Source organism: Lepidochelys olivacea (genome assembly GCF_965140295.1).
Source record: "Lepidochelys olivacea isolate rLepOli2 genome assembly, chromosome: 2".
In the NCBI taxonomy this organism is placed as follows: domain Eukaryota; kingdom Metazoa; phylum Chordata; order Testudines; family Cheloniidae; genus Lepidochelys; species Lepidochelys olivacea.
The window spans coordinates 33,589,289-33,604,463 of NC_140412.1; the positions used below are offsets into that span (position 1 = coordinate 33,589,289).

A 15,175-nucleotide genomic window follows, 5' to 3' on the forward strand; every position below is an offset into this window, starting at 1 on the left:
GATTTGATAGCTGCTTTCACCTACCTGAAAGTGGTGGTTCCAAAGAGGATGGCTCTAGACTGTTCTCAGCAGTAGCAGATGACAGAACGAGGAGTAATGGTCTCAAGTTGCAGTGGGGGAGGTTTAGGTTGGATATTAGGAAAAACTTTTTCACTAGGAGGGTGGTGAAACACTGGAATGCGTTACCTAGGGAGGTGGTAAAATCTCCTTCCTTAGAGGTTTTTAAGGTCAGGCTTGACAAAGCCCTGGCTGGGATGATTTAATTGGGGATAGGTCCTGCTTTGAGCAGGGGGTTGGACTAGATGACCTTCTGGGGTCCCTTCCAACCCTGATATTCTATGATTCCAAGTCTTTCTGGTACCCCATACCCGCTAAAAAATACTTGCCAGTACCGCATACTGGAGGGTACCACCCTACTTGCCCTGCTGGTGTAGCCAGAGCAGTTTGTTTTCAGTAACTTCCAGGCAGGGCTGGGAAATGGTTTGCCCAAGGCAAGGCACAACTAATAAATGAAGCGCTTTATCTCTCCACTTTGGCAGCGGTGCGAACCGACCACCGCACGCCAATCCGCAGCCCCGTGCGCTCCGATCCAGCGTTTAGTGCGAGCCCGCCACGCGCAGCCTCCATGCGCAGCAGGGCACGTGTGTCCTCACGGAGACGAGGCGCTCTCAGCGCGCTGCCAGCCTCCTTCTTCACTAAGCCCTGAGCGCGAGCACGCCCAGAACGCCCGCACGTGTCCCAGCCATCACGCATGCGCACAGACCATCTCTCCCGCCGGCGGCCAGCCCACATGCGCGCGCGCGCGCGCACTACGTTCACTCTGACCACGCCCCTTCCCCCATGACGGCGCCGCGGCCGCGTCTCTGTGCGCGTTGGTGAAGCGGCCCGGGCGCGGCACCGCCCCCTTTTCCCAAGATGGCGGAGTACGACCTGACCACCCGCATCGCGCACTTCTTGGACCGGCACCTGGTCTTCCCGCTGCTCGAGTTCCTGTCCGTCAAGGAGGTACGTGGAGACCGGGCCGCGCCCCCGCCCGACACGTGGGAGGCGGAAACCAGCCCTTGGGCCTGCTCCTTCTCGGGGGGAGGGCGGTAATGAGGCCCGGCCCGGGGCTGCCGGCCTGAGCGATGGGCGCGCCTCACGGGCAGCGTTGCAGCTGGGCGGGCCGCGGCCATGCGCTGGGAGGTCGGGAAGAGCTGCCTGGAGTCCAGCGGCCTGTCCCATGTGGGCCGCTCTGCGCGCTCCGGAGTCACTGCGGAAAACGGGGGGCGGCTAGAGAGCAGATTCGGAGCTGCCTGCTCTTCTTCCCGTCCTCTCCCTAGGGGCTGCAGGGCATCCTCCTCCAGCTGCCCTCGGGCCTGCGCCCCGCGTCCCCTCACCAGGCGGGGTGGGGGAATCCTTCCCTGCCCGGCCCCCGCAGGCTTGAGTCCCGTTCCCTACCAAGGGGGGCGGGATCCTTCCCCAGCTGCCCGCGACCGTGGACCCCGTCACGTGGCAAGGTGGAGGCACTTCCTCCCCATCTGTCCACGGGTTTGGGGCCTGTTCTCCAGCTGCTGGTAGGCGTACCACCACCCCCGCCCCGGTAAGGCGAGGGAACCTCCCCCGGACCTGCACCTGTGCAGGCATGCCTTCCCTTCCCATCACTCTCTTATTCCCTTGCCTTGTGTCTCCTAAACCTTTTAGTATTATTGAGGAGCCTTGTGGCTCCAAGGCCTTGTCTGCATTACAGTTTAAACCCCTGATTCTCCAAAACTGTTATAGGTGAACATAATTTGTTGGGGAAGCATTCACATGGTTTTTATAAAGGGAAATCATGCCTTACAGCCTACTAGAATTCTTTGAGGGGGTCAGCACGCGTGTGGACTTGGGTGTTCAAGTAGTTAGAGTGTACTTAGATTTTTAGAGTACAGGGTTCCTCATCAAAGGCATTTAAGAAGAGTAAGATGCCATGGGATAAGAGGGAAAGTCCTCTCATGGATCAGTAATTGTCTAAAACATAGGAAAGAAAGGGTTGAAATAAAAGTTCAGTTTGCACAGTGGAGAGAGGTGTATATAGTGCTGCCTCCCCATAGTGTACTTGGACCAGTACTATGCAACATATTCATAATGATCTGAAAAAAGGGGTAAACTGTGAGGTGGCAAAATGCATATCTCATACATTTTGACTTTAGCAAAGCTTTTGATACGGTCTCCCATAGTATTCTTGTCAGCAAGTTAAAGAAGTATGGGCTGGATGGATGCACTACAAGGTGGGTAGAAAGTTGGCTAGATTGTCGGGCTCAACGGGTAGTGATCAATGGCTCCATGTCTAGTTGGCAGCCAGTATCTAGCGGAGTGCACCAAGGGTCAGTCCTGGAGCCTGTTTTGTTCAGTATCTTCATTAATGATTTGGATGATGGGATGGATTGCACCCTCGGCAAGTTTGCGGTTGACACTAAGTTGTGGGAAGAGGTAGATATGCTGAAAGTTAGGGATGGGGGTCCAGAGTGACCTAGACAAATTGGAGGATTGGACCAAAAGAAATCTGATGAGGGTCAACAAGGACAAGTGCGAAGTCCTGCACTTAGGATGGAAGAATCCCATGCACTGCTACAGGCTGGGCACTGACTGGCTAAGCGGCAGTTTTGCAGAACAGAACCTGGGGATTACAGTGGATGAGAAGCTGGATATGAGTCAACAGTGTGCCCTTGTTGCCAAAGAAGTCTAATGGCATATTGGGCTGCATTAGTAGGTGCATTGCCAGCAGATCGAGGGAAATGATTATTCCGCTTTATTCAGCACTGGTGAGGCCACATTACGTCCAGTTTTGGGGCCTCCACAACAGAAAAGATGTGAACAAATTGGATAGAGTCCAGCGGAGAGCAATGAAAATGATTAGGGGGCTGGGGCACATGACTTAAGAGGAGAGGCTGCTGGAACAGGGGTTATTTAGTCTGCAGAAGAGAAGAGTGGGGGGGATTTGATAGCAGCTTTCAACTACCTGAAGGGGGGTTCCAAAGAGGGTGGAGCTAGGCTGTTCTCAGTGGTGGCAGATGACCGAACAAGGAGCAGTGGGGGAGGTCTAGGTTGGAAATTAGGAAAAACTACACCTCTACCCCGATATAACGCTGTCCTTGGGAGCCAAAAAATCTTACCGCGTTGTAGGTGAAACCGCGTTATATTGAACTTGCTTTGATTCACCGGAGCGCGCAGCCCCATCCCCCCGGAGCGCTGCTTTACTGGGTTATATCTGAATTCGTGTTGTATCAGGTCGCGTTATATCAGGGTAAAGGTGTATTTCACTAGGAGGGTGGTGAAGCACTGGAGTGGGTTACGTAGGGAAGTAATGGAATCTTCATCCTTAGAGATTTTTTATACATATAAAAGGATGGGGTCTAAATTAGTTGTTACCACTCAAGAGAGAGATCTTAGAGTCATTGTGGATAGTTCTCTGAAAACATCCACTCAGTGTGCAGCAGTAGTCAAAAAAGCTAACAATGTTGGGAACCATTAAGAAAGGGATAGATAAGACAGAAAATATATTGCCTTTATATAAATCCATGATATGCCCACATCTTGAATACTGTGTGCAGATGTGGTCACCTTATCTCAAAAAAGATATATTTGAATTGGAAGAGGTATAGAAAAGGGTAACAAAAATGATCAGGAGGATGGAACAGCTTCCATGTGAGGAGAAATTAATAAGACTGGGACTTTTCAGCTTGGAAAAAGAGACGACTAAGTGGGGGGTGGGGGGAGGAATATGATAGAGGTCTATAAAATCATGACTGGTGCAGAGAAAGTAAATAAGGAAGTGTTATTTTCTCCTCCTAACACAAGAACTAGGGGTCACCAAATGAAATTTAATTGCAGCAAGTTTTAAGTAAATGGAAATATTTCTTCACACAATGCAGTCAACCTGTGGAACTCCTTGCCAGAGAATGTTGTGAGGACAAAGACTATAACAGGATTCGAAAAAGAGCTAGATGCATCCTTGGAGGATAGGTTCATCAATGGCTGTTGACCAGGATGAGCAGGGATGGTGTCCCTAGCCACTGTTTTCTAGTGGGAATGGGCGACAGGGGGTGGCTCACTTGATGATTACCTGCTCTGTTCATTCCCTCTGAAGCACCTGGCATTGGCCACTGTTGGAAGACAGGATACTGAGCTAGGTGGCCCTTTGGTCTGACCCACTCTGGTTGTTCTTATGTTCTTACACATTGGTGTAAAGCTAAACTGTGACTTGCAGGCTAATCTAGAGAAATTTGGGGCCTTAGTATGTTGTGTGTGTTGGGGCCTCACTCCCTCCTATTTCACTTTTATTTACGCACTTTTATTTATGTAGACAATAGAGATTTTGGGTAGGTTGGCCAGTCTCAGTTCTGGTACTTCCTGGGACAGGCCTGAGGGTGTGACTTTGGCCACCTCTGCATGATGTCACACCCAGAGTGCATGTGAGGTTATGCTACATGAGGGAGCAGGGGGCTGCAATTTTGAAGAGCATACTTCCCAGCCTGCATGACCTTGCATGCACAGAGTAGCACGCTTTTCATTATGGCGTTCCCCCATCAGATACCAGACAAAAACAAGTGTGGCTTTATCTGAGTACTGGATCTCTAGCCAATAATATTAATGGCTAATGTTAGAAAACCAAGACTACTGAGTTTAACATTGGACAAACGGTGTGTCTAGTTTTTGGGGGGGCCGTGAACTCAGAGCACCAGTATAAATGTCCTCCCTTTTGGCTGCTCATGTCAGCTCTAGTGACTGCACTAGTGTAGCTTTCCTAGACAGCACATATGAATCTAAAACAAAGCTACAGCTACCCACAAAACTTTCTAAAATACTTGTTGAAACCTAAATAAAGTAGGCTTTTCCTGCATAGAGATCTGGTTATCGTTAATCTCATCACAAGCAAATTGGCAGACTCCACAGAATAAGGAAGTACTCCCATTGTAGTCAATGGGAGTTTTGCATATACTGAATGTTTTTTATTTTTTAGAAAAACCTAGTTTTTAAAATAATACAAAAAGGACACATTTTGTAGTTGCTTAATTTGTGAAAAGTAAACATACATATAGTCTAAATGCAAAGCTTGCAGTTCTGTAGGGTAAAACACCACATAATAATCAAGTTCACAGAGGAGTAACTGGTTAGTTACTTACTACTCTTTTGTGTCTACCCTTAGATATCAATGTATTTTGTCCAACTTTATTTTTTTTAATGCCTAGCCTATTAGGAAATTGTGCAGTAGACCAGGGGTTCCCAAACTTGGTTTGCGGCTTGTTCAGGGTAAGCCCCTGAGGGGGCCGCAAGACGCTTTGTTTACCTGAGCGGCCATACCTGCGGATGCTCAGGTAAACAAAGTGTCTCGTGGCCCGCCAGGGGCTTACCCTAAAACAAGCTGCAAACCAAGCCCCTGGCGGGCCGCGAGATGCTTTGTTTACCTGAGCAGCCGTACCTGCGGATGCTCAGGTAAACAAAGCGTCTCGCGGCCCGCCAGGGGCTTACCCTGAACAAGCCGCAAACCAAGTTTGGGAACCCCTGCAGTAGATGAATCCAAATACAGTAACTCCTCACTTAACGTTGTAGTTATGTTCCTGAAAAATGCGACTTTAAGTGAAACTATGTTAACTGAATCCAATTTCCTAATAAGAAATAATGTAAATGGGGGTGGGGTGGGGTCAGGGAATTTTTTTTGCCAGACAAAAGTCTCTGTGTACACACACAGACACATACTATAAGTTTTAAACAAACAATTTAATACTGTACACAGCGATGATGATTGTGAAGCTTGGTTGAGGTGGTGGAGTCAGAGGGTGTGATATTTCCCAGGGAATGCCTTACTACTAAATGATGAACTAGCAATTGGCTGAGCCCTCAAGGGTTAACTCGTTGTTGTTAATGTAGCCTCACACTCTACAAGGCAGCACAAATGGAGGGAGGGAAGACAGCATGGCAGACAGAGACACACACCCTGTGTGTGTGTGTGTGTGTGAGAGAGAGAGAGAGGTGCATTTCGCTGACACCACTCTTAAAGTACACTACCTTGTTAAGTTAATCAGCAAGCTGAGACTGCAGCAGCTGCTGCCAGGAAGCTCCCTCCCTCCTGAGCCATGTCGTGTGTGTCCCCCTGCTCTATGGAGATGGGGTAAGTGGGGTACAGGAGCAGGGGGAAGGGGGACACCCTGACATTAGCCCCCCCTCCTCCTCTCCCAGCAAGCAGGAGGCTCTGGAGAGCAGCTCCAAGGCGGAGAGCAGGAGAAGCACATGCAGTAGTGGTTGGGACAGCTGAACTGCCAGCAATTGATAGCCTATTGGGCAGCTGTTGCACAGGGAACTTAGGGGAATGGGGAGCTGATAGGGGGTCTGCCGGTCCACCCTGGTTCCAAGCCCCTACCAGTTAGCTGCAAAGGGCTGCTCTTCCTGCAAGCAGTGGACAACTCAGGCGGCTGCCAAACGACCTTATAAGGGAGCATTGCACAACTTTAAATGAGCAAGTTTCCTAATTGATCAGCAACATAACGCTGTTAACCAGGACAACTTTAAGTGAGGAGTTACTAAACTTTAAAAACATGCTCAGTTGATCCTAATGTGGCTGGATAATGGGACACGTCTCTTTAAAACTATATAAATTTTGAATTTACTGTTCAGTTGTTTTTGATGTTATTTCCACAGTTCACCATTTTGATGCAATGAACTGCAGTGTAGCTGTAAATTAGTATAGACAGGAAATTTAGTTCTACAGCTGTTGCTGAAAGGTATGTCAGACTGCATACGGTTTCTGACTGGAGTTTTGCTGCAGGCAATTCCGAAGTAGGTAAACAGGCTGCCAGAATACCAAATAATTTCTTTCTTACTTAATTTTTACTTAAATCCAACGTGGAAATATTACACTAATTTTTACCACAACACTTCTGCCATATGGTTCTTACTGAGTGTAAATTATCAAACCAGATACAATTTTAAGGGTCATCCAGCTGAATGTTCTTTGATGTTAAAATATTTAACATTTTACAACTATAATACAACATGCATAATGTATCATTGTCATCATAGGAGATACAAAAAGGTTATCAACTCTCCCACTAGTGGAAAAGAATTGTGGGGAGTTTTGAAAAGCTACGTAATGTCAAATTTAAGGTCATGTTATTCCCAGCTTATTCATAAATAAGCAGAGCTATCTTTAAAAAGTAATCAGATGCTTTATTTAAAGAATGTTTCAATATGTTATATGAAATCTTTTTAACTTATTGTTTCAGATATACAATGAAAAAGAATTACTTCAAGGAAAATTGGAGCTTCTTAGTGATACCAACATGGTGGATTTCGCTATGGATGTGTACAAAAACCTTTATTCAGATGAGATTCCTCATGGTAAGCTTGGTCATAAATGGGTCTGTGGATTTTGCAGTCAGTTTTCAAGTAGATGCTTGAGTGAATGAAATCGTAACAATCCTTTCCAACAGCTGCCAATTTTACGGTCTTAAAACTGTCCATGGTGGTGGTTTTTGTTTAAAACATTTGTCATTTTGTCCTCCTTTCCTTCTGACCACTGCTCGCTTGGCACCGTATTCTGGTATGGTTCTGAAGAATACACTGATAGTTGGTAATAACGTGTATGCAGTACTTGGTACCTATGGAATAAAAGTATCAGTATTAAGTTTAAGGAAAGATGATTAATGAAAGCAGGTGCCTTGTTCAAAAAAAGGTTATTGTCACTAATCTTGTAAAATATTTTCTTTCATTTAAAAATTTAGTTTCAAAGTGGTATTAAGAGTACTTCATGACCAATAACAAAGACTTTGGGATTACCATAACTCCCCTGATGCTATATTATTGGTTACATATTCCTTGCCTGTGAAAATATAATATTGCACACTTAGAAGTGTGTGAGGGGGAGGGAGGGTGGGCTGGCTGGCTGTGTTAAAACTTTCCTTTAAAGCATTCAATCTTGGAAACCATAGAGACAAGATATTTCCATTTTAGTACTGCATATGAATTTCAGGTCAGTTGTGATTGAGGTTTAATCACGTGTGGAAGTTCAAAGTTATGGTTCCTATGTCATGTATAAAAACATAAAACAACAGAGAGGTCAAACGTTCTGCAACAAGGGGTGAATTATCCTTTCACCCAGAGTCTAGGCATTGGGGCTACAGGTAAATTAGTATAACTTTGCAGCTAATGTTACTTACAAAAAAACTGTTTAGGGATCCTTAAGGTTCCAAAGTCAGGTACTCAAAAGTTAGGAATGACTTCATTAGTCTTTACAGGATCACATAAAGCTTGTTCTACAAGACCTCTGCTTCACTGATTGTTCAAGATGAGGCAGTGAGTAACAGAAAGTTCTCTTGTGTTTAAGGCAATGGGCTGGGACCAAAGAAATCTGGGTTCTACTCCTGGCTCTTCCACAAACTTTCCTTTTGATACTAGGCTAGAATGTTGTTACACAAACATGCCCGGGGAGCAAATTAATATACAAGCATTCAATTCGAGCATTTCCTAACTTTTGAGTACCTGCTTGGCAATCTTAACATTTTTATTTAAGTTTTTTTTCAGTCTTACAGTAGACCATTTCAGCTGATGTGCAGTTATTTAGTTGGATAATGTTTCACTTTAATAGCTTACATATATGTAGGAACAATTCCTTGAAGTTTGAGAGTTCATATCTGGAAGAAAGCTGAGGGAATAAGTCTGGTTATTGGGACACCTCTGCCTGCATTCCACACACAATCCAGCTACATTCCCCCAAAATTATCCTTTTTTTTTTTTTACATTTTCTAGAGCATGTAATTTATTCTTGAAAAATAAACTATTCTGTATTATTGACAATTTGATACCTATTCAGCTATACTGCTATTCCATATTTCTTATAATAACTTGCACTACAAAATTTCTTCTGTACATGATGATTCAAATGTTAACCATCATTAACTTTATTTAACAGTGTAAAATAAAGTTTACTGCAGGTAACACTTTCAGAGTCAAATACTATTCAGGACTATTTGCTTGCTTGGTGCTCTGTGCAATAAATCTGACCTATGGCGCACTTCTGTCCACTTAATTTTCTCTCTGTACAGACTACTTTTATACACATAATTTATAAGTAGTGTAAATTATTCTTTTTACCCATACCATGAAGATTTACATATGGGCAACTCTCACTCTTTCTGTCAGCTGAATAACTGTTGCCAAGGTTATAGCTGAGTTGCATTCTTAAGAAACTTTACAGTATTAACTGGTTAAAGCTAGAAATTTAGTGAAAATACATTAAACAAATGCATTCACACACATTTAATAATTATATTTTCTTCTGCCTTCCTTACATTTAACTTGTTCAACTGCAGGAGTCACAGAATAAACATGTTTCAGAGTGGTAGTCGTGTTAGTCTGAATCAGCAAAAAGAACCAGGAGTACTTGTGGCACCTTAGAGACTAACAAATTTATTTGAGCATAAGCTTTTGTGGGCTAAAACCCACTTCATCAGGTGCATGCAGTGGAAAATCCAGTAGGAAGATATATATGTATGCATATACACAGGGAACATGAAAAAATGTGTGTTGCCGTACACACTATAATGAGAGTGATCAATTAAGGTGAGCTATTATCAGCAGGAGGAAAAAACCTTTTGTAGTGGTGATCGCGCTTTCATATAATCAGTAAGGTAACTGAATGGTTTCTCCTTTTGCCCTCTTCTACCCCCACCACCTTCATTTTTGTAATCACAAGAGTCAACTGAAGGTGTGGATAGTTCCATCATATTGAAGTACCACTTATCGGGCAAGTGATTCTCAGGTTTAGACTGACTTGTGAATTACTCACCATTACCAGTTCGTCCACTAGAACTCGTTCTCAAATTTGTGGTGTGATTATGCCCAGGATCATTCTTCTGTGGAATTAATACTGTAGTTGATTGCAGTGGTTGTTGGGACAACTTCATTCTTTTCATTACCTTTGGGCATGGCTACACTTGCAGACGTAGAGTGCTGTGAGTTAAACCAGCCTTCGGAGACCGCAGTAGGGAAAACACTGCACTGTGTTTACACTGTCAGCTGGAAGTGCCCTGGTGTGGCCACATTAGCAGCTCTTGCAATGCCACAAAGAGCAGTGCATTGTGGTAGCTATCCCAGTGTGCAAGTGGCTGCAGTGTGCTTTTCAAATGTGTGGGGGGTGGAGGGGGTGTGGAGCATGTTGTGTGTAGGTGTTGGGGGGGGGCTGAGTGTGTCAGCATGCTGTCTTGTAAGTTCAGACAGCAGCAGACCCTCCTCCCCCACGCCTCTCTGTCTCACACACTTACAGCAAGCAGCATTCCACAGTAATGGTTGCTTTGTCCCAGAGCAGATAAACATGCTGGCTGTCAGAAATGGAGCTTTGAAAGGGTATATCCGCATTCCTGTAGCCGATTTCAAAACAATGAAAAGAGTGGCCACTTGACTTCAGGGGATTATGGGATGTTTCCGGAGGCCAATCACAGCGCAGTAATACAACACCTCGTTCACACTGATGCCTGGACATTTCAGCCGGGGCGTAGCAAGCTTTATGCTTCTCGTGGAGGTGGATTACCAGGAGCGCTCCAGCTGCAGAGTGCTTTACGTGCCTTGCCAGTGTGGACACATCAGGAGTTAGTGTTCCTGGGGCTGCTTTAATGCATTCTAACTTGCAAGTGTAGCCACGCCCTTGGTCTCCTTGCTGGATTGGTTGGCGGGTCCTCTTGCTCCATTAAGTTCTATACTCAAATAGCAGATTTTTCTCAAACTTTGGCTGTTCTCTGTTCCAAAGCATGGTTTCTTCAAGTTGATATTTAAATGTTTCCTCTGTCACACATAGTAGCACTAGATGTAAAACTATAGTGTTCCTTACTATTTCTACCAGCTTGAAAGTTATTTTGCAGATTAGGCTGCTTATAAGCATCCTTCTTACTTTTCAAATACGTTTTCTGTCAGAGTTTGAGTGCTTGCTGAACAAAAATCTAGCCTAGATTTGTAGAAGATTTTTCGTACAGTTTCAGTTCAGCAGATAATTATTCCATTCCCCTTGAATATATGTAGCATCTTCCTTTCTGTTGCTTTTCACCTTTGCAACTTTGTCAGAAGCAAGCAAATGTATCCAAAATATAGTTTCTTCCTTCATGATGAGTGAGAAATCTTGTTGTTCACGACTGTGCTGTAAAACTCTTCCATAGAGATAGTGACTTTTTATTAAGCTAGTCACTTGTATAATAAGTCATGGATTCCAAGTCCAAAAGACCAGTGTTGTCATCTAGTCTGACTTTCTGTATAATGCAGGACATAAATTTCCCCAATAAGTCCCAAAACATATCTTTTTAGAAAAAACATCCAGTCTTGATTTAAAAATTGCCAGTGATGGAGAATTCACTAGGGCCCTTGGTAAGTTGTTCCAATGATTAATTACTTCAACTGTTCAGAGTGTGGAGGTACACTTTAGTTCCAGTTTGAATTTGTATAGCTTCAACTTGCAGCCGTTGGATCTTATTATACATTTCTCCGCTAGATTGAAGCGCCTAATATTAAATATTTGTTCCCCATGTAGCTACTTATAGACTGTAATCAAGTCACCCCTTAACCTTCTTTTTTGTTAAGCTAAATAGACTAAAGGAACTCTATCACTGAAAGGCATGTTTTTTAATCCTTTAATTATTTTCATGGCTCTTTTCTGAACTCTCTCCAATCTATAAACCTTCTTCTTGATATGTGAGCACCAGAATTCGACAAAGTATTCCAGGAGCAGTCAAAGCCAAATCCAGTGGTAAAATAGCCCTTATTCCTACTCAAGATTCCCTTGTTTATGCATCCCGGGGTTGCATTAGACCTTTTGGCCACAGCATCTCACTGGGAGCTCATGCTCAGGTGATTAGATAGAGACTCCCATCCTATAAGCATGCTTTGTGTTCTTTATTCCTAGATGTATACATATATATTTAGCCGTATTAAAAATGCATATTGTGTGCTTGTCGCCCATTTATCAAACAGTCCAGATAACTCTGTATCACCGACCTGTTCGCTTCATTATTTACCATTCCCCAAATTTTTGTGTCAGCTGCAAACTATCCATGATTTTGTTTTCTTCCAGGTCATTGATAAAAAATGTTAAATAGCATAGAGCCAAGAACTGATCTGTGTGGCCCCCCCTAGAAACACTCATTCAGTGATGACTCGTCTTTTACAATTATTTTGAGATGTATCAGTTAGCTAGCTTTGAATTGATTTTTTGTGCCATGTTAATTTTATATCATTTGGTTTTTTTAATTCAAAATGTCATGTGGTACCAAGTCAAATGCTGTACAGAAATGTTATCTCAGCACTGTTACCTTTATCAGCTCAACTTGTAATTCATCAAAAAATACTAAGTTAGTTTGGCAGGATCTATTTTCCATAAAGCCATGTTGTTTGGCATTAATTATATCACATTCCTTTAATTCTTTATTAATCATTGTGGCTGTTAATGTGGCTTGACTGAGGGGACAAATGAGCTGAGGTTTTTGGATATCAAGGTACTCAGCACACTGCTGATTCTATATCAGATAACTACAGGCTGCTTGAGAAGATGTTAACTTTACATTGTACTCTTTCTTTATCTAGCTTTGCGTGAAAAGAGGACTGCTGTTGTTGCACAACTGAAACAGCTTCAGTTAGAAACTGAGCCAATTGTCAAGATGTTTGAAGACCCAGAAACTACAAGACAAATGCAATCTACTAGGTAATATTTTCTTTAATACTCTAGACATTGCAGGAGTTCATCTTCCCAGATGCCTTGTTGGACCAGTGTAAAGAGGCTTTCTAATTAACAGTTGTCAGTTTAAAGCTGAAAATCTTTGCTCCCTTTGCCTGTACCGGATATTAATATTTATGCTGTGATGTCTTGGCCCCCATATGATGATATTCTGCTTACCATTAATAATGTCTCTGTGAGGGAAAGCTTATACTTCAGGATGTTGACAACCAAAGTGGTTAAATATAAAAATAAATCCTCTTGTAAGAAATGTTTTGTCATAATTTAAATATTATTTGTGTTTAGGTGATGAAATGGTTAGAAAGGCCTTTGAAGTCATCCCTGAAAAGCCCAAGTGATATGTTAATTTTCTGCTGCTCTTTTCACATAACACCTTCAAAGTAGAATGTTGAAGTATCATCCTTCCAGGCACATAATTTGCTGTTGTAATCACCTTCAGAGGTAACGAAAGTAACTTCGTAAACAGCTAGAAGCATCAGCAACCTGAGGCACTTTCATAGGCCTGCCAATTCAAGAAGCGAGTCTGAGGGCTTGTCTTCACTACAGGGGTAAGTCAACCTAAGTTATGCTACTCCAGCTGCGATGTAGCTTAGGTCAATTTACCCCGGTGTCTTTGCTGTACTGTGTTGCCAGGAGATTCTCTCCGGTCAACTTCCCTTACTCTTTCAGAGAGCTGGAGTACTGGGGTCGACCAGAAAGCGCTCTGCCATTGATTTAGCCTGTCTTCGCTAGATCCGCTAAATCGATCTCTGCTGCATTGACTTTTGATCTCCCTGTAGTGAAGACCAGCCCTGAGAATTGCAGCCTGTTTTCTCCTTAGTTCAGAATGTTATATTATGTGCAACACCTGAACCAAGTTGTTCAGTAGCTTTCATTAGAGAGTTTCAAAAAATGCCGTACCTGAATTTCACCCCCCTCCCCCCCAAGAAATATTTTTTTAATGCAGCATATCATTGCAATTCCTTAATATTTGTAGTACTCATGATAAATGGCATGGACAGAATGGCAAGCTAACATTTCAGTACTCTGATAAATTTTGAGTTGTTCAAATATTTCTGGGCATAAAATGTAATTAATATAACCAGTTGCAAAGAAAGCACAGTTATTCCCATTAACCCATATGAAATGGGCTTATTTCTTAAATATCTTAAATTACGTCCTGCCAATACACTACAGTGAACAATGAAAATAAAATATATTGATGCATCTAATTATTAAGGTCTTCCTCCTGCAGTTGAAGCCATGTGGGAGTAACCTTGCACCCACATGGAATCCCCTTAACCTCAGTGAAGCTCAACATGAACATGTATTCCTGCATGGATCTGCTTGCAGGACCATGGCAAATATTTATAATACATAAGGCTGAAAGAAAATTGTGGGCCATGATTTTTGTTGTAAAAACTTCAACTTTCAACACTCACTGCAACTAACAACTCTCACCACAACTTTTGTACAATATCACTCACTGAAACGTGGTCATGATGAAGGGGTGGCAGGGCCAAATTTCAGTGAGTGGTGTTGTGACTTGGTGAACATGTTGGGGGCAGAGGTGGAAGAGGAGGAGGTGGGGTTGGGGTTGTGTTCCCTGGAGGGCTCAAACTTTGCCCAAGTGTGGTTCTGCCTCTGCCAAGTGGTGCAGGTCAGGCTTGCTGAGCCTCAGTGTCTCCTGCATGACTTGAGCAACTTTGCCTCTCATGGTAAGTGGGGCCAGGTAGGTGTTGGGTCTTGTGCCTTCCACAGGATGTGAAGCTGGGACGGGGAGCCTCCAGGGATCTCTGCACTGGGGCCAGCTCTAGGATGCATGGGTTTGGGTGTGCCCCCCCACCCCGGAATTGGAGGAATGCGTGGGGAGTATCCAGCTCCTGATAAAGGACCCTGATGCCAACTTGACATCTAGCCAGTTACAAACAAAGAGTTTGGGTCCTGAATCCCTCGAGCTGCCCCCACACACCTGCACCGTCCACACCTCTGCCCTGAGAGACCTCCACACCTTTGTCCTGAAGGCTGCCCTAACCTGCAAACCCTACCACATCTCTTCTTTGAGGGCACCTTTGCACACACTTTGTGTGTCCTTGTGGTCTTTTTTATGGTAATTGAACTAAAGGCACCAAAAACACAACTGTAACAACTGTGGACAACTTCTGAACCAAAAAAATCTCAATTTTCTTAAAGCCTTAATAAGTAATGCTCAAGCTAAGTTATTCTAAGAATTCTAGGAAAAAATAGGCTGTAAAAAGTATAGTTAATAACAGTTTACTGGAAGTGAAATTTTGTGGTGTCTGATATTCCAGAAGGAATAGAATTTTGCTTTTTGAGTCTGCCTTTGTTCTCACATTATACTGAGACAGGCTGTATTTTGGGAAATGGCAGACTAAAATGATTAAAATGTATTTATGTATACATAAATTTTACTGATTTGGGGTTTTTTAGAACTATAAATTACCA

The 15,175-nt window shown here is 43.5% G+C and overlaps 1 protein-coding gene across 1 annotated transcript in view; it reads left to right on the forward strand.

The window, feature by feature from the left end:
* Positions 1-845: 845 nt before the first annotated feature.
* Positions 846-15,175, forward strand: part of EIF3E (eukaryotic translation initiation factor 3 subunit E) — a 57,945-nt gene continuing 43,615 nt past the window's right edge. Inside the window, exons 1-3 of the mRNA XM_084618360.1 lie at positions 846-1,005; positions 7,242-7,356; positions 12,580-12,697. Of these exons, the coding sequence (XP_084474486.1) occupies positions 916-1,005; positions 7,242-7,356; positions 12,580-12,697 (323 nt within the window). The 5' untranslated portion in view covers positions 846-915. The remainder of the gene's footprint in view (positions 1,006-7,241; positions 7,357-12,579; positions 12,698-15,175) is intronic.